The sequence below is a fragment of the Nelusetta ayraudi genome, unplaced genomic scaffold (genome assembly GCF_046127955.1).
Source record: "Nelusetta ayraudi isolate G7.1 ecotype Tasmania unplaced genomic scaffold, CSIRO-AGI_Nayr_v1 ptg000084l, whole genome shotgun sequence".
NCBI lineage: Eukaryota > Metazoa > Chordata > Actinopteri > Tetraodontiformes > Monacanthidae > Nelusetta > Nelusetta ayraudi.
The window spans coordinates 5,851,709-5,871,761 of NW_027466134.1; the positions used below are offsets into that span (position 1 = coordinate 5,851,709).

General features: G+C 51.6%; 1 protein-coding gene and 1 long non-coding RNA gene across 4 annotated transcripts in view; one reads left to right on the forward strand and one right to left on the reverse strand.

Annotated features, from left to right (window-relative positions):
* LOC142900731 (myomegalin-like) overlaps positions 1-15,517 on the forward strand; it is a 46,434-nt gene extending 30,917 nt beyond the window's left edge. For 2 of the 3 annotated variants that reach the window (XM_076045195.1, XM_076045194.1), the window contains exons 20-41: positions 423-520; positions 793-944; positions 1,378-1,564; positions 1,685-1,751; positions 1,821-1,970; positions 2,076-2,493; positions 3,373-3,611; positions 4,000-4,051; positions 6,439-6,665; positions 6,755-6,874; positions 7,737-7,943; positions 8,186-8,320; positions 10,713-10,832; positions 11,013-11,202; positions 11,289-11,407; positions 11,516-11,644; positions 11,745-11,929; positions 12,257-12,346; positions 12,598-12,766; positions 12,844-12,890; positions 12,964-13,055; positions 14,242-15,516. In XM_076045195.1, the coding sequence (XP_075901310.1) occupies positions 423-520; positions 793-944; positions 1,378-1,564; positions 1,685-1,751; positions 1,821-1,970; positions 2,076-2,493; positions 3,373-3,611; positions 4,000-4,051; positions 6,439-6,665; positions 6,755-6,874; positions 7,737-7,943; positions 8,186-8,320; positions 10,713-10,832; positions 11,013-11,202; positions 11,289-11,407; positions 11,516-11,644; positions 11,745-11,929; positions 12,257-12,346; positions 12,598-12,766; positions 12,844-12,890; positions 12,964-13,053 (3,191 nt within the window). In that variant the 3' untranslated portion in view covers positions 13,054-13,055; positions 14,242-15,516. Of the gene's footprint in view, positions 1-422; positions 521-792; positions 945-1,377; positions 1,565-1,684; positions 1,752-1,820; positions 1,971-2,075; positions 2,494-3,372; positions 3,612-3,999; positions 4,052-6,438; positions 6,666-6,754; positions 6,875-7,736; positions 7,944-8,185; positions 8,321-10,712; positions 10,833-11,012; positions 11,203-11,288; positions 11,408-11,515; positions 11,645-11,744; positions 11,930-12,256; positions 12,347-12,597; positions 12,767-12,843; positions 12,891-12,963; positions 13,056-14,241 lie in introns of all 3 variants that reach the window. The other variant, XM_076045193.1, reaches the window with a different exon arrangement.
* A 2,819-nt stretch (positions 15,518-18,336) lies between these two features.
* Positions 18,337-18,695, reverse strand: LOC142900889 (uncharacterized). Its single transcript, XR_012928945.1, has 2 exons — positions 18,590-18,695; positions 18,337-18,536 (listed from the first exon to the last, which is right to left on the reverse strand). It is a non-coding gene; the product is annotated as an uncharacterized LOC142900889 (long non-coding RNA).
* Positions 18,696-20,053: the final 1,358 nt, after the last annotated feature.

Sequence of the window (20,053 nt, forward strand, 5' to 3'; positions counted from 1 at the left end):
GCATCTAGGAGCTTCTAGGAATATATATATATACGCATATGTATATATATATATACATGTATATGTATGTATACATATGTATATATGTGTATATATATACATATATATGTATATATATATATGTATATGTATATATATACATATATATGCATATATATATATATATATACGTATATATATATATATATGTATATATATGTGTATATATATATACATAAAATGCTATATAATGATATAACATATTTTATCAAATTAAATATAATTGACTTTGTTCAGTTGCATCATCACTTCAACAGTCACAGTGATGATGTCACAGTGAGTCATAGCATCTGCTGAGCTGCAGGCAGTGAAACGGAAACATCAACGTGACGTTTTGAAGCTTTTATGTCTTTTTGCTTTTGTCACTTCCTGTGACCCTGCAGGGCCGAGCTCAGAGGACCAGGACCAGGACCCGGACCATGTTGAGGACTGGACCCTGGACGAGGGTTCGAACCAGGACGGGTCCAGGCGGGAGGCCATGGTAAGTTCAGGACCTGTGGGACAAACCGCTGTCGGTGTGGTTCCTTCGCGCTCCTTACATTTCACTGCAGGTGCAAGAAAACACTTTGTTTATAAACAGTGATTATTTTGAACACTGTTTTATAGATGTCAATAATTTGTACATGTATTTTATATTTCTTTATTTCTTTACTTCTTTTTAAATAATGGCCTTCTTCTCCTTCTCCTCCGCCTTTTCCTCCCTGTTCTCCTCCTTCAAACCATTTTAAACTCACTCTACCTCTGTCTGCAAAGGAGGTCAAAGTTCATGTCCTCCAGGAGGTCAAAGGTCAGGGTCTCCAGGAGGTGAAACAGCTGGTGCAGCAGAAGCAGGCAGTGGAGAGGGAGCTGGGCGAGCTGAAGGCCCAGCTGGAGAGGACCGGCTTCTCCTCGCTGTCCCAGATGAGGTGAGACCACCTGACCGCTCCAACCCACCAATCAGCAGCAGCAGCTGCACAGTTAGCCCTCTGTTTGCTGCCTCCTGCTGCTGCTTGCCAAAAAAACAAACAAAACTGCTGCTTTTCTTGGCATGTCTACGTGTTTGGAAGGGGACAAAAATAAACAAGGGTGAGTCTGAGAGGGCGCAGCCAACACCTGGCCGTGGCTGTGACCCATTGTGACATCACAGAGGGCTGAGTTTTAAAAGATGTGAAGGGTGGACTGATGGTTCTGATCGTTTTTGAATCTTCCTTTATTACGACGATGATGCTTACATCTATTGTTTTAATTTGAAATTTGATTCATCAGAGCTGAGGGCTTTGAAAATGGTCCAGTAGCAGCTGTGTGGCCACCAGAGGGCAGCAGTCATTTTTCAAAACCTTTCTCTTGCGTGTTTTAAAGGAATGCTCTGCTCAGCCTTCAAGACGAGAACAGAAGCCTGAAGCAGGAGCTGAGTGAGCAGCAGGAGGAGGAGGAGCTGGATGTGACCATAGAAGGAGAAGAAGAGGAGGAGGAAGAGGAGGAGGAGGAGATCTCTGAGCAGTGGGACACCTGGGAGGGAGAGTTGTCACTGCAGCCTGAAGTCCAGGTGAGTGAGGGAGGAGAGGAGGAGAAGGACGAGGAGGAGTGCTCCTCCTCACAGCCAGGGGGTGCTGCAGGGCCTGCAGAGACACCAGCCACTCTCTGACACTTTGCTGCCATCCTGCAGGGGGCAGCAGAGAGCCTGATGGTGAAGCTTCCGACTAAGCAGCTGCAGCACTTCAGACAGCTGCTGGGTAAGCGCACACACACACACACACACACACACACACACACACACTTACCACTTCCTGTCCCCTCCCCAGCCCAGGAGGTGTTGGTCCAGCAGGACCACCAGGCAGTGCAGGTGGAGCAGCAGGACCACCAGGTGGTGCAGGTGGAGCAGCAGGACCAGGGCTATGAGACGTGCGGCCGCAGTGAGACCGAGGCAGAGCGGGACGACGCCAGCAGCCCAGGTAGCAGCAGCAGCAGCAGCACCTCCAGGACACCAGGGGGCACCACCTCCACTCTCTCTCTCTCTCTCTGAATGCCTGCTCCTCTTCCGTGTCCCTCCCTGGCAGAGTTTGATGACCTGGAGATGTGCACGTCGCTGGACTGCGCCCCCCAGTGGTGGCCTCCCCTACCGGTCACAGCCGGTAGCTCCACCCCCTGTAAGAGCTCCGCCCCCTGCAAGAGCTCCGCCCCCCAGAGTGAGCCCGCCTCCCTGCAGCGGCTGGTGGAGGAGCTGCGCTCGCAGCTCTGCGGCTCGCAGGCGGTGATCCGGGGCCTGCGCAGCCGCCTGCGCTGCTCCGCTACCCCCCCCAAGGTCAGCTGGTCCAAGGCCCAGGAGGAGGAGCCAGAGGAGCAGGAGGAGCAGCAGGACCAGGGCATGATGGAGCTGCTGCTGTCCAGGGTGGAGGCCCTGGAGGAGCAGCTGAGGAGCCCAGCAGCAGGCAGGAAGTCACTCAGCCTGGAAAGGAAGTCCAGCGCCTGGCCAGGGTGAGAAACAGGAAGTGGCCTCCAGCCACTCCATTGTCACCACTTTTAAAGTTCAACTTAAAAATGACGATATTTTCAAATAATTTCAAGACGTTGACAAATAATAACAATAACTACTATATTAATATTAGCAGTAGTAATATTAATATGGTAGGTAAACTAATATTTAGTAAATGAAGTGTCAGTGAAGCTGCAGCTGCAGCTGCAGATGGTGGAGAGCAGATCAGCTGACAGGAGGCTGAGTGGATTAACAGGAACGGGACGTCCCGGCAGGAGGAGCTGCAGCTGGAGATCCAGCACAAACTGAGGGAACCTGAGGAAACCAGGAGCTCCAGCAGGAACCTGGTTCCCTCAGGTTCCTCAAGTTCCCTCAGCTCCAGCTGGAGCTCCTGGTTCCTTCAGGTTCCACAGGTTCCCTCAGGTCCAGCTGGAGCTCCAGGTTCCTTCAGTTCCCTCAGGTTCCTCAGGTTCCCTCAGCTCCAGCTGGAGCTGGAACTGCAGGAGGAGCTGCAGCTGGAGATCCAGCAGAAACTGAGGGAACCTGAGGAAGCCAGGAGCTCCAGCAGGAACCTGATTCCCTCAGGTTCCTCAGGTTCCCTCAGCTCCAGCTGGAGCTCCTGGTTCCTTATGGTCCCTCAGGTTCCTTCAGTTCCCTCAGGGTCCTCAGGTTCCCTCAGCTCCAGCTGGAGCTCCTGCTTCTCTCAGGTTCCTCAGGTTCCTTCAGTTCCTTCAGGTTCCTCAGGTTCCCTCAGCTCCAGCTGGAGCTCCTGGTTCCCTCAGGTTCCTCAGTTCATTAGCATGGTTAGCTCTTGCCCCCACAAAACGGCAGCTTCACAGCCCCTTCCTTTGACCCCTCCCTCCTCCTCCTTGCCCCCACAGGAAGTTTGACGTGCTGATCCAATCGCAGGCCCGCGAGCTGTCGCAGCTGCGGCAGCGCCAGCGACAGGCCCGTGGGCTGAGTGGCGTGCTGACGCAGCAGCTGAGCGACACCACCAAGGCCTTCGAGGAGCTGCTGCGCTCCAATGACGTGGACTTCCTATCGGCACGCAGCTTCAGGGAGCAACTAGCCCACAGCGCCGCCCTGCTGGAGAGGCTCGGTGCCAGGCTCAGCACACACGGTCAGTGTTACTGCCTACCAGGACCTCAATTAAACAACAAACAAATTGGATTAATTATAAATAATCATAATCAATCAAATCAATTCCAATTCATCAAATTTATTATTATTATTATTATTATTATTATTATTGTTATTGTTATTATTAATAATAACAATAATTATTATTATTAATAATAACAATAATAAATGACCTGAGGTCTCCAGTGAAGCTGCTACTGACTGGGATCACACTGTAGCCCAGTGTGAAGCTCAGCAGCAGAACTGATCGCTTCTATTGATCCTCTCTATTGATTGACGAGTGTTTGACTGACTGGCAGAGACACACGTGAATACAAACACAGTGTGTGTGTGTGTGTGTGTGTGTGTGTGTGTGTGTGTTTGTGCAGCAGAAGATCAGCCTGAAGATCCTGAGGAGAAGACGGAGCTGCTCGCCATCCGGTCAGTGCCCTGTGTGTGTGTGTGTGTGTGTGTGTGTGTGTGTGTGTGTGTGTGTGTGTGTGTGTGTGTGTGTGTGTGTGCGCGCGCGCGCAGCTTGATGAGGCTCAGTGGAAAGTTTTGGCTGCAGTCTGTTGATGACCTTCCTGATGATGTCACTGGAAAACGTGCAACAGAGTGTGGAATGATGAAGATCATGGTGCTGATGAGGATGATGGTGATGATGATGATGGTGATGATGATGATAAAGATGATGGTGCTGATGATGATGGTGATCATGGTAATGATGAAGATGATGATGATGATGTGATGATGAAGATGATGATGATGGTGATCATGGTAATGATGAAGAAGATGATGATGATGATGTGATGATGAAGATGATGATGATGGTAATGTTGACACTGTCCAGGCGATGGCGCTGCTGCTGCTGTGGCCTCTAATGAGGTTAAGCTATTAAAACCCTCGGGGGAGGGGGGAGTACAGGGAGGAGGGGGGAGGAGGGGGGAGGAAATAGGTCAGGGGCGGCTCAGTGCAGCGGGCGGGGAGGGGCATCGGCAGGAGCTTGCTGCAGAAGAGCAGCAGCAGCAGCAGCGAAGACCTCCGGCTCCGTGATGAAGCTGGATTAACTGACTGGATCCTGGTCCTGGTCCTGGTCCTGGTCCTGAGGAGCAGGAGAGCCAACCAGGAAGTGCCGCTTCAGTGACTTCCTGTAGCTGCAGAGGGAAGCAAAGCAGGCGGCAGGAGACGGAGCTGCAGCCTGCGTTCATCTCAGTCTCCGCCCACCTCAGACTCCGCCCACCACTACTGACCATCATCATCATCACCATCTCTTGCTTCTGATTGGTCCTGACTGGAGGAGAGCAACACCCACCACCATCCAGCCGGACTTCCTGTGTGTGTGTGTGTGTGTGTGTGTGTGTGTGTGTGTGTGTGTGTGTGTGTGTGTGTTGGTTTCTCTGGGTCTTTGAGACCTTTTTGCTGGGCTTCTCAGTCGTCTCTCCATCCCTTCATCCCTGACTCACTCACATCTGACACACACACTCACACACACACACACACACACACACACACACACACACACACACACTCTCTCACTCACACTCACACACACACACACACACACACACACACACTACAGGTCAGGAGGTCGTAGATGTGGTGATTCTGAGGAGGGGGTTGGGGGGTGGGCCGGTAGTTGGTCAGAGTGTGTGTGTGTGGGTGTTTGTGAGTGAGAGCGCCCCCCGATGGCCCCGCTGTGGAAGGCCATGCTGTCCAGGAGCAGCCCGCTGTATCGCGACTCGCTCTTCTCCTTCTCGCTGTGGGAGTGGCGGGCGCAGGAGAGAGAGCTGCTGCTGCTGAGGAGGCTGGGCGAGCGAGACCGCCGGGCGCTGCTCGCCCAGCTCAGCAGGTGAGGGAGGGGCCGAGGAAGGACGGGGCCACCTGGTGGCGGGGCGGCAGCCGTCAAATCAAACGCACACACACAGAACAAAAAGATTGTCTGATGTGTTGTTGAATGTTTCCACTGGGGGCTCCACCTGCTGGCTACGGTGGGAACTGACGTCCTGATGATCAGAAGAAGGCAGCTGATTGGTTGCTTTGCCGCTGACTCTGTGACCACCACACAGCATGTTGTTGTGTGTGTTGCCTTCAAGGGATTTTTAATTGTTTTAACTTTTTTTTAATTGCGATTAATCGCAGAATCTTTGTCGTTAACTACGATTAATTGCGGTTCAATTTTCATGTGTAAAATGTTGTTATTTTGCATTTCAAGGCAGTGTTAATCCCATAATGTGAAGTATACGTAAGTACTACGGGTTTGTAAAAGGGACAAAAAGGCCAGGTTCACACCGGCCGTCCTGTTCACACCAGACGCACATTTAGATCGTCCATCTTGACAACGGCTCCTCTCTGCCTCTCACTCTTTACCTGTTTGTGTGTTTAGACACCCAAACCCCACCCCCCTACCCCACCCTGTAGCTAGTCATTGATCGCATTTGTCAATCGCAGTATTTTCATTGTTTTTTTTATTTTGAAGATTTGCCGTACTTTTTTTGTGTTTCTTTGAGTGACTTCCTGTCTAGCTTAATGCGGCTAGCTGGCAGCCGCGGAGGTGCGCGCTGCCCTCCGTCCGGTCTGGTGTGAACGACACCATCAGTTAACAAGGGCGGCAAAAGGAAGCGAGCTCCGTTCTGCGGCGCTTCCGCCCGCTTCCGGTGTGAACACGGCCTCGCGTTTGAAATGCGATTTTAGAAGAATTAACACAACTAATCACGATTAATGCATTAACGCTGACTATTTTAATCGTAACGTTTCACAAAACACCAGACTGTGTCAAACGTGTGTTAAAAGTTCAACCTGAATGTGTGTGTGTGTGTGTGTGTGTGCAGGCTCAGTCAGGAGCTGCAGCAGAAGGACCAGGTCATTGAGTCTCTGCGCTCCAAACTCAGCCAGCAGCAGCAGCAGCCGCTTGACTCCGCCCCCTCCCAGCGCTCCGACACGCCCTGCAGTAGCCACGCCCTCTCTGACATCACTGACCAATCGGATCGCATCTCCTACGTGTCAGACGAGCGCGGCTCCGTCGGTGAGGAGCAGGAGGTCGGAGCGATCGGCACAGGTGAGCGCATCACTTCCTGTTTCCGGACATCACTTCCTGTTTCCGGTCTCACCCTGACCCCTTTGTGATGTCACCTCCTGTCTTCCCAGACTGCCTGTCTCACAGCAGCTACTCCTCCGAGCGCCGGTCTGGAGCCCAGTCCTGGATCAGCTCTCCCAGCATGCATTGCAACAGTGAGCCGCCCAGACCTGCTTCCGACGGCCTCACAGGTAGGATCCTCCTGGGTGTCTACTGCCCCCTGCTGGCGGCAGCTGGGACAGTTCCTGCTGTCGGACGATCTTTCGCTCATGCTGCTCCGTCGCTCGAGGAGAGCGTGTGTGTTCACAGCAAATCATGTGGCTTCATTTCAGCCACATGTTGTCATCAGATGTAAAGGGGCCAATCAGATTTCATCTCACTCACTGTCAAACATGATGCACTGGATGTGACCTCAGCATATTTTTGTATCTCTGAAATGGTTCAATGTTGTTTTCTCTTTCTCCTCCTTCTCCTCTTCCTCCTCCTCTTCCTTCTTCTTCCTCCTCAGCTGCTCCTCCTCCTCCGACCTCCTTCCTCCCCCCTCCCTCCCTCACTTCCTCCTCCTCTCCTCTGGACCTCCCCCCCCGCTCGGTGGGTTTCTCCTTGGCTGAGGTTCACCAGGAGCTGCAGACGCTGCAGCGGCAGCTGGGAGGCAGCGGCCACAGTGCGTCGCTCCGCCCGCTGTGTGTGTGTGTGTGTGTGTGTGTGTGTGTGTGTGTGTGTGTGTGTGTGTGTGTGTGTGTGTGTGTGTGTGTGTGCACCAGTGTGTGTGTGTGTGCTGCTAACTGTGTGCTTGCAGTGCAGCTCGTGGATTAATTGATAAATCACCTGCACGGGATTAAGGGGCTCTGATAGGAGGCTCAGTACCGGGGCCGGCCTACAGGGGGCGCTGTGGTGTTCTCACTACTCACTGCTGTGAATCTGGAGGCTAACATCGTTAGCACATTAGCATAATGGACAGAGGATGAGTGACAATGGAAGGGTTTTTTTTTAATCCTCAGAATTGTTGCTAACTAACACCTGACCTTTGACCCCTCTGTCTGTCTCCACCAGGGGCCTCCACTCCTCCGTTCAGATCCGTCCAGCCGCTGCCCTCCTTCCCCCCGCTTTCCTTCCACGGATTCCCGCCCACCCCGCTGGCTCCGCCCCCCCCAGCCCTGCTGGACAGCAGTGCATTGTGGGACGTGAGCTACGTTGGCAGGCCGGGCGCCCAGCTGGCCTTGGGGTCGTCAGGGTATCAGTCCGGAACCAGTCACACAGGTGGGCAAGACCTGTCACTCAACACAGTCTGACTGATGTTATCCACTGATGCAATTTTTTTTTTTTTTTTTTTAATTTTCGAGTGTTGGCATCTCTTGTGGCCAGAGTGAGAATTGCAACAGCCACCTGCTGCAACAAATATTCACTCAAAAAAAAATAAAACAAGCGTAATTAAAAATAAAAAATTAAGGAAGAAGGAGAATGACTGACCCCTGTGACCCCTGTGTGACCCCTGGCTGCAGGTGACCTGATGCGGGAGCACCTGTCGGAGGTGCGCAGCCTGCGGCAGAGGCTGGAGGCCTCCATTATCACCAACGACCGACTGAGGCTGCAGCTGCAGCAGAAGGTGGAGGCTGAGACCCCCCACACTGACAGGGGTAACACACACACACACACACACACACACACACACACAGGGTCAATTCTCAGGTTCTAGTGATTCAGTGAGTCGTTCATCAACATTTCTACAAAAATCAACATTTATTGCGACAATAAAAAAAGGAGAAAAACAAAATAAAAACGACAAAGTCTAAAAACTTTGCTGAGGACCAATCAGCAGCAGTCTGTCCCTGAGGCTGCATCGCCCTCTGCTGGACAGGAGGGGAAGACGCTGTACTGTGTTAGCGGCTGTACAGCTGCTGCGCCTCCAGCTGTGGGGGCGGGGGGGGGGGGGGGGGGGGCGTCCCACTTCCTGTCACGTCCTTCCAGACTTGTTTTAAAGTGCACATAGTTTGCAATGAACGCTTTTTAAATGTAAAATATTTACATACATACAGATATCATTTATAAAATATGTTCCCTGAGCACGTTGACCAGCACCAGACCATCAGGTCCACACCAGCAGGTCCACACCAGCAGGTCCACACCACCGGCACTGGACTAGCAGCTCCAGACCAGCTGGTCCAGACCGACAGGTCCAAGTGAGAGCAGGTTCTGGTGCTTGCTGCTCTTCACCTTGTGGTCGGGACAATTCTATTTACAGTTTAGATGTCGAGGCTCCAGTGGGTCAGTCCAGATGAGAGGGAGGAGGAGCTACAACCTGGTGCAGTGGTCCAGTGATTGTATTGAGTCCAGTGAGTCTAGTGAGTCCAATGAGTCCCATGAGCCCACTGGTAAAGTGAGTCCAGTGAGTCCACTGTTCCAGTGAGTCTAATGAGTCTACTGAGTCCAGTGGTCTAGTGAGTCCACTGGTCCAGTGAGTCCAGTGAGACCTGATTACAGTGTACTGATGTTCTAGTGGTCCAATCAGTCCAGTGTCCACTATGACCAATGACTCTACTGGTCCAGTGAGTCCAGTGGATCCAGTGGTCTAATGAGTCCAGTGGTCCAGTTGTCCAATGGTCCGCTATGACCAATGAGTCCAATGGTCCAGTAGTCCATTGGGTCCTGTGTGTCCACTGTTACAGTGAGTCTGGTGGGTCCAGTAGTACAGTGAGTCCAGTGACACTTGAGTACAGTGGTCCAGTGTTCTAGTGGTCCAGTCAGTCCAGTGGTCCACTATGACCAATGACTCTACTGGTCCAGTGAGTCTAGTGGTCCAGTAGTCCATTGGGTCCTGTGAGACTACTGAGTCTGGTGGGTCCAGTAGTCCATTGAACCCACTGATCCAGTGAGTCCAGTGAGACCTGAGTACAGTGGTCCGATGTTCTAGTGGTCCAATCGGTCCAGTGCGTCCTTCAGAACAGGAAGCCGTACAAATACAACACCAGCACCACCACGCCGGCGACGGCCGCCGCCACTGCCAGCACTGCCAAGCCAATCAGCAGCCACCTGGGCTGGGGGGGGTGGCAGTCCAGCTGCTCCACCTCGTTGCAGACGAGCTGTCGCAGCGTCTGCACAATGACAGCGTCCACAGCCGGATGCTGCAGCAGCACCAGGAAGTCCAGGCGACCCTTGACCCCAAGGCGGCGCCGCAGCTCGCGGGCAGCGGCGGCGCTGAGCGGGCCGACCCGGGCGGCCTCGAAGGGCCGGCGGACCGGGCCGGGCGGCTGCAGCTCCTCCAACATGCAGTCAATGAGTCTGCGGCTGTGCGCCATCCACTGGCGGTGCGGGCGGTGGTGCAGGGCGCCGCAGTCCTTCAGCAGCTGCAGCGTCAGCAGCGTTGCAAACAGCTGCAGGCCACCGTCATCAGGCGCCCCCTCCGACGACGACTCCGCCCCCTCTGATCCCTCTGATCCCTCTGATCCCTCTGACTCCGTCCCCTCTAACACCGGCCCCGCCCCCTCCGACCTCGCCCCCGACTCCTCCGACCCCGCCCCCGCCCCCGACTCCTCCTCCGAGTCCCCGCCCTCGAAGGCCTCGATCACCACGTCGTCGGAGGCCAGGGCTCCACCGGGCCCCTCGGCGCTCTCTGGTGCTTCCTCCTCCTCCTCCATTCTCTCCTTCCTCTTCTTCTTCTGCTGTTGCTGCTGCTCGTGACTGCTGGAAGCTACATGAGGAGCAGGAACGTGTGGGGAGCCGCCAGCCGGGCGACGGGATGCCGCCTTTAAAGGCGCTACATCAAAGCCACGTGGCCATTCTTTATTCCCTGGGCGGCCTCTTTGATGCGTGTCTGGCTGCACACTTAGTTTAGCTTAGTGTAGCCATGCCGCTAGCTCGTGATCCTGACCTTGGTCACCATCTCCTTACCTTCATCTCTTTACTGCTGTTAGCATCACATAGCTTCTTCATTTCAGCTTTGTTTCAGTTTCAGCTGAGCTGGTGATGACAACTACGCTTTAGTTTTAGCATGCTAATGTCGCTTTGTGTGTGTGTGTGTGTGTCCTCCAGGAGGCCCTACCAACATCTACATCCAGGGTCTGGACTCAGTGGGCCAGCTGTCTGCTGAGCTCAGAGTCTTGAAGGAGGAGAAGGTCAGTCTGCAGCAGCAGCTGGAGGAGATCAGAACAGGTACCAGCGCAAGCCCTGCCCCCCTAGTACTCACAGCCCCATCCCCAGTGGTCATAACTCCACCCCCAATACTCACAACTCCACCCCCACTACTCATAGCCCCGCCCCCCGTACTGACCTCATAGCCCCGCCCCCCAGCATCATTCTCAACCTCTCTCTGGGTCATGTGACCTCCCGCAGAAGGCACCAGGCAGGTGGAGCAGACGAGGGAGGCGGTGCAGCTGCAGCGCTCCAGACTGAAGGAGGCGGAGCTGCAGTGTGACAGGTGGGCGGAGCAACACAGGAAGCTGCAGGCTGAGGACGCAGCTCGCCGCCAGGAGGTGGCGCTGCTGAAACAGGACAGACAGAGCAACCAGGAGGCCATCAACAGGTGCGTGTGTTTGTGTGTGTGTTTGTGTGTTTGTGATGTTTGTGTGTGTTTCTGATGTGTGTGTATGCATGTATGTGTGTGTGCAGACTGCAACACGAGCTGAGCATCGTCCAGCAGCAGCTGTGTGAGAGCCGCAGCCTGGTCCACTCTCTTCAGTGTGAGCTGCAGGTGCACCGCCGACAGCCAGGGGGCGCCACCAGCAAAGGTAATGTAAGCTCTTGAGCTCCCCCTACGCCTCACAGCTGAACAGCACAGGACAGAACAAACAGAATGTGTGAAGATGTCGGAGTGTCTGACCGTCATCGTCCACCAGGTGGGATCAGTGACACAGGTGTGCCGCTAGGTGGCAGCACTGCGACCCTCAACCCCAGAGAGCTGCACCTGCAGCTGGAGCAGCAACTGAGTGGAGGTCCGCCCCCATCCAGGAGACGCCTGTTCAGTGGTCAGTGCTCCCTGGTTGGACAGACAGACAGACTTACAGACAGGAAGTGGTTGTTGTGGGCGGGGCTTGAGAATGAAAGCTGTGTCTTCCGTGTCATCAGACAACGTTCCCTCGCCGCCAGTGAGGGACACGGGACTCGTCGCCGAGGGCCCGTCGGCCACCGACCGCCGCGGGCGCCACCTGGTGGCGCTGCAGCAGCACATCCAGCAGGGCGGCGCTCTCCTCCGCAGGATGCAGCTCGCCCTGTGTTCAGTCAACGCCTCTCAGGACTTTCGTCTGCACCAGGTGAGACACACTTTACGTCACATGACTCCACTGTCATCTGACACCTGTCATCTGACACCTGTCGCCTGACACCTGTCGCCTGACACCTGTCACCTGACACTGATTATGACACCTGACACCTGTTAACCATCACCTGTCACCTGAGATGTCATCTGACACCTGTCTCCCGTTACCTGACTGACATTGCTGGGATAAAAATAATCAAAATGGTTCGATTCCAGTTAGATTTAAATGTGACAATATGTGATCTTTGTTGTGTGTGTGTGTGTGTGTGTGTCTGTGTGTGTGGTGTGTGTGTGTGTGTGTGTGTGTGTGTGTGTGTGCCAGCTGCTGGCTGATGCCGAGGCACTTCGTGGTGCCCTGTGTGAAGTGGACCTGCTGCTCAGGACCAGGAGAGACGATGACGAGGCCACACAGGTGAGTCGGGGTGGGGGGGGTAGGGTGGGGTGCTGCTGCCCTCAACAAAGGTGGCCGCCAATTGGCTGTACAAAAAACCTGAGGCTGAAAAAAATAAGAATTTTCCTGATTATTGGAGGGGGAGGAGCTTAGTGCAACCCGTCCAATGGAACCAATGGGAAGTCAGAGAGCCACTTCCAGAAGTGACAGCAAGATGTTTTTTAACTTGGAGCTGAGTGACTGACTCTGATTGGTTCTTCTTGCGTCCACAGCAGGAGGACGGGGAGGGGACGGGTGATGGGGCGGAGCCTCTGAAGCAGGAAGTGGCCTCGCTCCGGCTGAAACTCTGGCAGCAGGAGCAGGACCTGGGCGACGCCCTGGAGAAGCTCCGCTCCTCGGACCGCACCAAGGAGAGCCTGGAGCGCTTCGTCCTCGGGCAGCGTGAGTTTGGCTTCTTCTTCTCCTTTTCCATCCATCCATCCATCCATCCATCCATCTCTGTGTGTTTTGTGTTCCAGTGTCGAGAACCCGGGATGTTTTGAAGAAGGCCAAGAGCAACCTGCAGGTCAGTCCACTACCCCCCAGCATGCTCCACAGGTCTGAGCCAGGAGATGATGATGATGATGTTCCTCCTTCAGGAGAACCAGCTCAGGATCTCCCTCCTCCAGCGCTCCTCTTCCTGCTCCTCCTCCTCCTCCTCCCCTCCTCTCCTCTCTCTGTCTGGCTGAAGGTACCGTCCTTGCTGCCTGCTGCTGTCTGATGCATGAAGCAGTGGCCTCCTCAGTTTCACAAGCTTCCAGCCTGATTGTGAACCTGATCAGCAGGTTGATGTTGCTCCGCTGCTCCCCCTGCTGGCAGCTCGGTGAAGCCCCGTCTGGGATTCACAAACTAAAGTCACTAACATTTGTTCTGTTTGCTTGTGAAAGACTCACTTCCTCTTTTCTGGATCTTCTGACCCTCCTGACTTTGCCTGAGTCCTCCAGTGCCCCCCTACTGGCACTATAAAGTCATTGCACCGTGTTGTACTGACTGTCTGAATCCTGGATGAACATCAGCAATCACTATATCAGACATACCAGAGTCATTTCAGTGAAGAGCTAAACACCCTGGTGGTTCTGGGAGGTTCTAAGACCTAAATGCCCCCTAGTGGGCCTTCAAAGACACTGACTTGGTTGCAACTTTGCTTTGCTTCATTTCCCATTGACATTCCAGCAACATGGTTTCTCCATGATATCCCATGATGCATTGCTTCCTCACCACAACACTGCATCCACCTGCTACTGCTCCGCTGCCCCCCGCCCTCCCCCTCTGGCCCACTGCAGAAGCCACTGTGGCCCCACCAGTCCAACAGTTGGCCCACTTTTGCACGACACAGTCACTCCATGTATCCCACAATGCATTGCTAACAGTAGTGTACAAGCAATAGGGTCACTGAGCCAGTGGCAATATATCCCATCATGCATTGTATCGCTCAGGCTGACCCCATCAGTAGAGAATGGCGGTGTTATTTTTTAACATGGGAGGTGGCTCAGTGTAATGTCAAGCAGTCACCACTATGCAAACATGTGTGTAAATGAATGTACGTATTCAATTATTAATATATTTATGACCACCTGCCGACGGGTCATTGTAATAATGTGACAGTGATGATGTCATCAAGGGCACCAAGAGGGTCTGACAGTTGTTAATGTGGCTGATGAGTTGCTGTATAGTGGCTACTTGGAGCTGCCTGCAGGGGGAGCCAGTGGGTCATCTGGGACTCCTGCCTCCTTCCCCTGGTGGCCGCATGGTTGTCTCTGATTGGCCCGTTTGTGTTTGTGTGGGAGGATGTGGCGGCCATCTTTGTTCAGGGCATTGACCCTTGACCCCTGACCTCTCTCCATCTCCTCAACCTTCCTTCTCTCTGAATGTCGCAGCTCAGAAGTCGGGAGGACTCGTCCAGCTCGGCGGCTCCACCACCCCCCCTGCTGGTGGGAGTGTTGTGACGCCTCCTCGGGATCCCTTCATCTCCCTCCTGCTCCACCACCAGCAGCAGCAGCAGCAGCAGCAGATGTGTGTGTGAAGGTTGTGACGAATGTTTGGAGGTTCCACCGCAGCTTCCACCGCAGGCTCCACTGCAGGTTCCACCACAGGTTCCACTGCAGGTCTGAGATGTTCTGCTGGACTGAAACCAGAAGCTCCGGATGCACCAGCACACGGCAGCAGAGACAGAGACTCTTTCAAGAAAAAGAACATCTGAGTGTCTGTCGCTAGTTAGCTGGCTAGCTGCTTAGCTTGATGCTTGAGGAAGTGGTGGAAACAAAGCCACTACCTTCAGCTGCTGCGCTCCTGATTGGACGGAGACGTCTCCCGAGTCTGACGTAGCGCCACTGCTGCGCAAAGTCATCTCCAGGTGTTTTCTGATTGGTTGCAGGACAGTTGGCTTTGTTTCTTCTCTGTGTTGAGAAGCTTCCTGGTGCTGCTGCAGCTCCGATGATGCCTTCAGGTTCCTCTCTGACAATCTGCGCCACGGGGCGCCTCCTACTGGAGTCAAAGGAAAAAAGAAAAATCGGACCACATTTTATTTTATTTTATTTTATTTTTTTAGCTTTTTAGTTTTTTAAAACTGGACTCCTGATGAAAGTGACAGTCAGCAGAAGGACGATGCAGCTCTGCAGCTCTGCAGCTCTCACTGCGCCACTGGACTGGAAGTGTTTTACACTGGCTTGTTTTACATTGGATTTCTCTGTAAAGTGGGATTGATGGTTTGGTGTGTGCGTGCGTGCGTGTGTGTGTGTGTGTGCGTGCGTGTGTGTGTGTCTCCTTTGCTTCTACTGAAATATGCAATGTGTGGGCTCGCTGCAATAAAAGCCTTTGCTGTTGCTTTCTGCAGTTGTGTCAGGCCTGCATGTCTAAAGTGCCAAGTCATCTTCTTATTGGCTGATCTGATGTCTTCCCACTTTGATTGTTTCAGCCCAACTTAGGTTCTAAACACAACTAAAGAGCTTTCTTGAGCAATAAGAGCGACCTCAGGTGATGATCCAGTTTAGATTTTCCTCTCCGACAGGTCCAACTGTTGTTTTGTAGCATGTGCAGTTTTAAGAAGCGTGTGTCATGTGTGTATAAATAGAAGAGTGGAGTGTTCAAGTTTCTCTTGTTGCTGTTTGACAAAGACTGGCAGTATTTTCATGCATTTTCTCTTCATTAGAAACTGATGGGGATCAAAGAAAGAAAGAAAGGAATGAAAGTTGCTCATGTTCTTGTTTTCTTTGCAGTGAAGTCAGTCAACTTGTCAACATCCATGTGGCTGAACAAACCTACAACACCTTTTCTCTTCTCTTCACTGCGGCTGTTGTGGCCCTTGATGCTTCGCTAGTCGCTTGGTGCTGCGGCCATCAGCCGTTGAACCAAGGAGACTTTTAAACTGCAGGGTCCTCCGTCCAGCGACCTTTGACCTTTGTCCTCGGCCACCGAGAACCAAAGCGTCTGCAGCTCTTGGTTGACCCACGGCACAGTTTCATAAACCCTCAAGTTTTCAATGGGTGAAAATGTAAAAATCTCCAGGCACTAAATTTAAAAGTGGTGCTTTTGGTTTTGGTGAAGGACTCAAACTCGTCTGTGGTCAAAACTCTGAGCCAATCAGTGCCCTTCTCTGTGCTCACACTGGAAACCACTGGAAACCTGCCCTCTGCCTCCCCCCTGTGGTGAGCAGCCGGTCCTGTAGCCTGACATCAGTCACGTCAGCCCACTGAGTGCCAGGCAGGGAGGCAATGGAGACCACTTCTACTGTCTTTGCTAAAACCCATCCGGGGATGGAACCCAGAACCTAGCAGTCTCAGGGCGACACTCTACCACTGGACCACTGAGCAGTTAGTTCCAATAGCCAATATCAGATCTGGAGTCTCCGATGGCAAGGTCAGCTAGCTGGCTTTACACTGAACTTCACACGTAAGCATCCTGTGATTGGACAAGAAGCCCTGAGAACCTCGAAGACTGAACTCAACCTGGAGATCCAGTTGCCACCACGGCGAACCCGTAATACTTGAAGAAGACTGCTGACGGCCTAGGCTAGATATAACATAATATAATACAATATAATACAATATAATAGTCTCCCGCCACCCTGTGTACACACCCCCATCCCTCGACGTCACTTCCCCTGGGCTGGTGTGAGACCATGCCCCCTAGTGTTCACCACAATATTATATTATATTATATAATTTGTTCCAACAATGGAATGCAAAAATATGGCATTATACCGTTATAATACATAATAATAATTTCAACAATAAGTAAAATAACTCAATATTAGCAGGGGATAATAATATTAATGTTGCAGTATAATATAATAAACATAGTAATCAACATGGTATGATTAGTTACATGATTTTATTTAAATGTAATTTGGTACTGCAGCCTGACATCAGGAAACACTGCCACTGCTATCTGGATTGTCTTGTTTCTTTATTGCTTCAATTCAACACTTGATCATTGACTTGACATTGTTATGCAATATAGACTGATGGCATATTTCATGACTTATTGATTGACTATTGTTACATTGAGCCAACAAGCAGAATCAAAAGACAAAATTCTCTCACAATATTTACATGCATTCATCTCATTGTTGACAAGCGGATCAACAGTCAGAAGGCCCCGTCCGGCAAACCGCACGGGCCTGAGTTGGATATGGGGTGGCAGGACCACTCTGTTAAAGACCACAGGGAAGAACTCAAGCAAGCTTAGAATAACCAGTCTTTTTTCCCCCTTTCTTTCCTTCCCTCCAGACCATCCCCTGTTCCCCTCCTCCTCCTGTCCTTCCTTCCTGTTCTTTCTAAAGAACAATAGACTTCACAGAGTCACAAATGGTGTGTTGGGTTTGAGAAATTATTATGATTTTTTTTTTCTTCCTAGAAACTGTAGGGATGCTTCAACCAGTGGGTCTTCATGTCAGGACAGTTGGAAGGTAAACCTACCACTCCAAGTGCAATGAAGTCACTTCTCTTCTCCTTGAAGATGCAGGGCAGGAAGAAGATGCTGCTCTGAAGTCAATATCTGCAGTGAGTAAGTGAAGCTGCTTTAAGTTCCTCGGGCAGCCCACTGGCTGAGACCAACGTGTGGGAAATCCAAGACTTACCGACTCATTGCAAAGTCACGCTTGAGACACAGAAAGTTGTGAATAAACTTAACGTCACTGTTTCCCGATCATTCGCCTGGGAAATTCTGCAAATAAACAAACTGATTGACGGCAGACTCACCTGAGAACCGGGGCGAGGAACAATACCTGCGAGGATGGGACGCACGTGAGGACGGTGGGGGCGGGGGGGAATAAAGTCCAGCTGTTGGTTGCGTGCGAGGAAGACGGTAAATTCTCCAGAGCAGACGTCCACGAAGAGGGAGGCCAGTAATGAAGCGGAGCCAACTTAGAATCTACTACATGGGTGTTGGACCTGTGCTTTGTCTGCCAGGCTGTGGACAGACTGCTTTCACGGTGTAGGCTTGACCGCCTGCATGCATGTGTTTTTATCATTTCCTTAAATAAATACATAATGACTGGATACTTGTATCCACCTTGTTCCCATCTACAATTACACTCAAAAACGTGTATTTCCTTTATTGCAAGGCTTATTCAACTGCAGCTTTGACGTTAAAATATAACTTCAGTGAAAAGGAGACACGAAAACCTCAACATTTACGAGTAAAGTTACTCTTAAAGAAAGAGAAATATTAATATGATGTTAATATTTGCAGTTTTTGTATTTCACACAGGCTGTCTCCTGATATTGTCTCCTGATATTTACAATAAACAGTTCTTATATGTGCCTTTCACTGCTTGGGATCATGTATGCACCTTTTTGTCCCACAAAAGGGTGCATACAGCAACCTTGAGGAGCAATCATTAGACCAAGGGGGTACGTTAGTGGAGACTGTACCTCGGGGGACAGGAAAGGACCTGGACTGCACCCCTATTTCTGAGAGTGTCTGGTGTGAAGAAGTGTTTGAGTTGAAAAGAAGTCCAGGTGCAGCTCAGGTTTCTAGTCAGCGGTTTTAATCAATGCTTCTACAACTACCAGACATCCAAGGCCACAGCAGGAGGTCCCAGCCAGAGCACCGTGAGTTGAGCCCAGCTGGTGGAGCAGCAGCAGCAGCAGGAGTGACAGCTACTGCTGAAGACCTCCATCCTGTCAGGTGGACTGGCCAGGTGCACAGCAGGCCCCGCCCACTGCCGTACCTGCTGGGATACATAGGTGGTTGTCACATGATGATGATGTACGCTCTGCTCACCTGCAGGTTTGTGTGTCTGTTCAGGCAGGCAGTGGAAGGGGATGTGGGGAGTTGAGAGGCAGTGACCTCCAGAGGACCCAGGAGAAGAAGACAAATACCAGGATGACACCTACACGTGTGTGTGTGTGTGTGTGTGTGTGTGTGTGTGTGTGTGTGCCCCTCTGATTGCCTAGTGTTATATCTGTTTGACTTTGTGATTGCACTTTTGATGGTTCTCAAAAACAAAACCAAAGAAAGAATCTTTTGTCTCTTAACTTGTAGAGTATAATAATAAACAGATTCCACTCAATGGGGAAGTCTAGGCTAGAGAGATATCAATCTGATAAGTGGTGGTAAGGAATGAGTTATTTTACAAAAGCGTTAGGCAAATGAACTGTTTTATGAATTCAATTGCACTTCATATGACCAGTCAACTTTTGGATTCAATGTAATTTTGGCCTTATTGATAAACATCTTTTTAAAAAACTAACTGAACCTGGACCATCAGAATCATGGAATCATCATGGATTTCGTTGGAATCATGGTTCATGGTTGGTTGACAAAACAATTACTAAAATCTATGAGAGTTTTAGTCGACTAAAACTATTAAAGATACAAAATGACTAAAATGTGACGAAAACGAAGAAGCATTTCGTCCAAAAGACTATGACTAAAACTAAATCTAAAATGCCTGCCAAAAATCTGTGTGTCTGTCTGTCCTACTGTCTGTCTGTCTGTCTGTCTGTTCTATTGTCTGTCTGTCCGACTGTCTGTCTGTCCTACTGTCTGTCTGTCTGTCTGTCCTACTGTCTGTCTGTCCTACTGTGTGTGTGTCTGGGACATCGCTGATGCGTCGTTGCTCCGCTGCAACTGGCGAGCCAGCAAACATCAGTTCTAAACACTGTCTCACCCGTCGTGGCGGTGTGTTCACTTCTACAATGCACTTCTGACGCACACCCACACACTGTGTGGTGCACTGGGAGAGAGGAACCCTTGGTTGTGACGCTGGGAGCCTCTGGAGAAACTTCAGAGACGAACAATAAAAGACAGAAAGTTGGAGGAACTCACCTGTGTGGAGTGTCAGGTTGTCCATGGCTGAGCTGAACCTCGTGGAGTGGCGCTCCGACCGCGAGCCGGACTATGTAGTCGGTATGTAGTCGTGGCTCTCCCTGATTGGCCTAAGAACCATGGCCTCACTCACGTCACCGCGTTCCTTCACAAAACTGTGCAGGGTCCTGATATCTGATGGAAAACCACCATCAGATAGCAGGTGGTTTGTAGCAACAACGATTTCATCCCGACAGCAATGCAGCAGGAGAAGAATCCAGAGTGAAGAGTCGTCTCCAACTCGGACGAACGAGCGATACCTGTGTACGCCTTTCCTGTTAGTGTTAGCGTGGCTCCTCCCAGCAACCAAACATCCAACGCTGGGAGGAGCCTCTCGTTCCTGGACAGGACGGAACCAGAGTGAGACCTCGTCCAGTT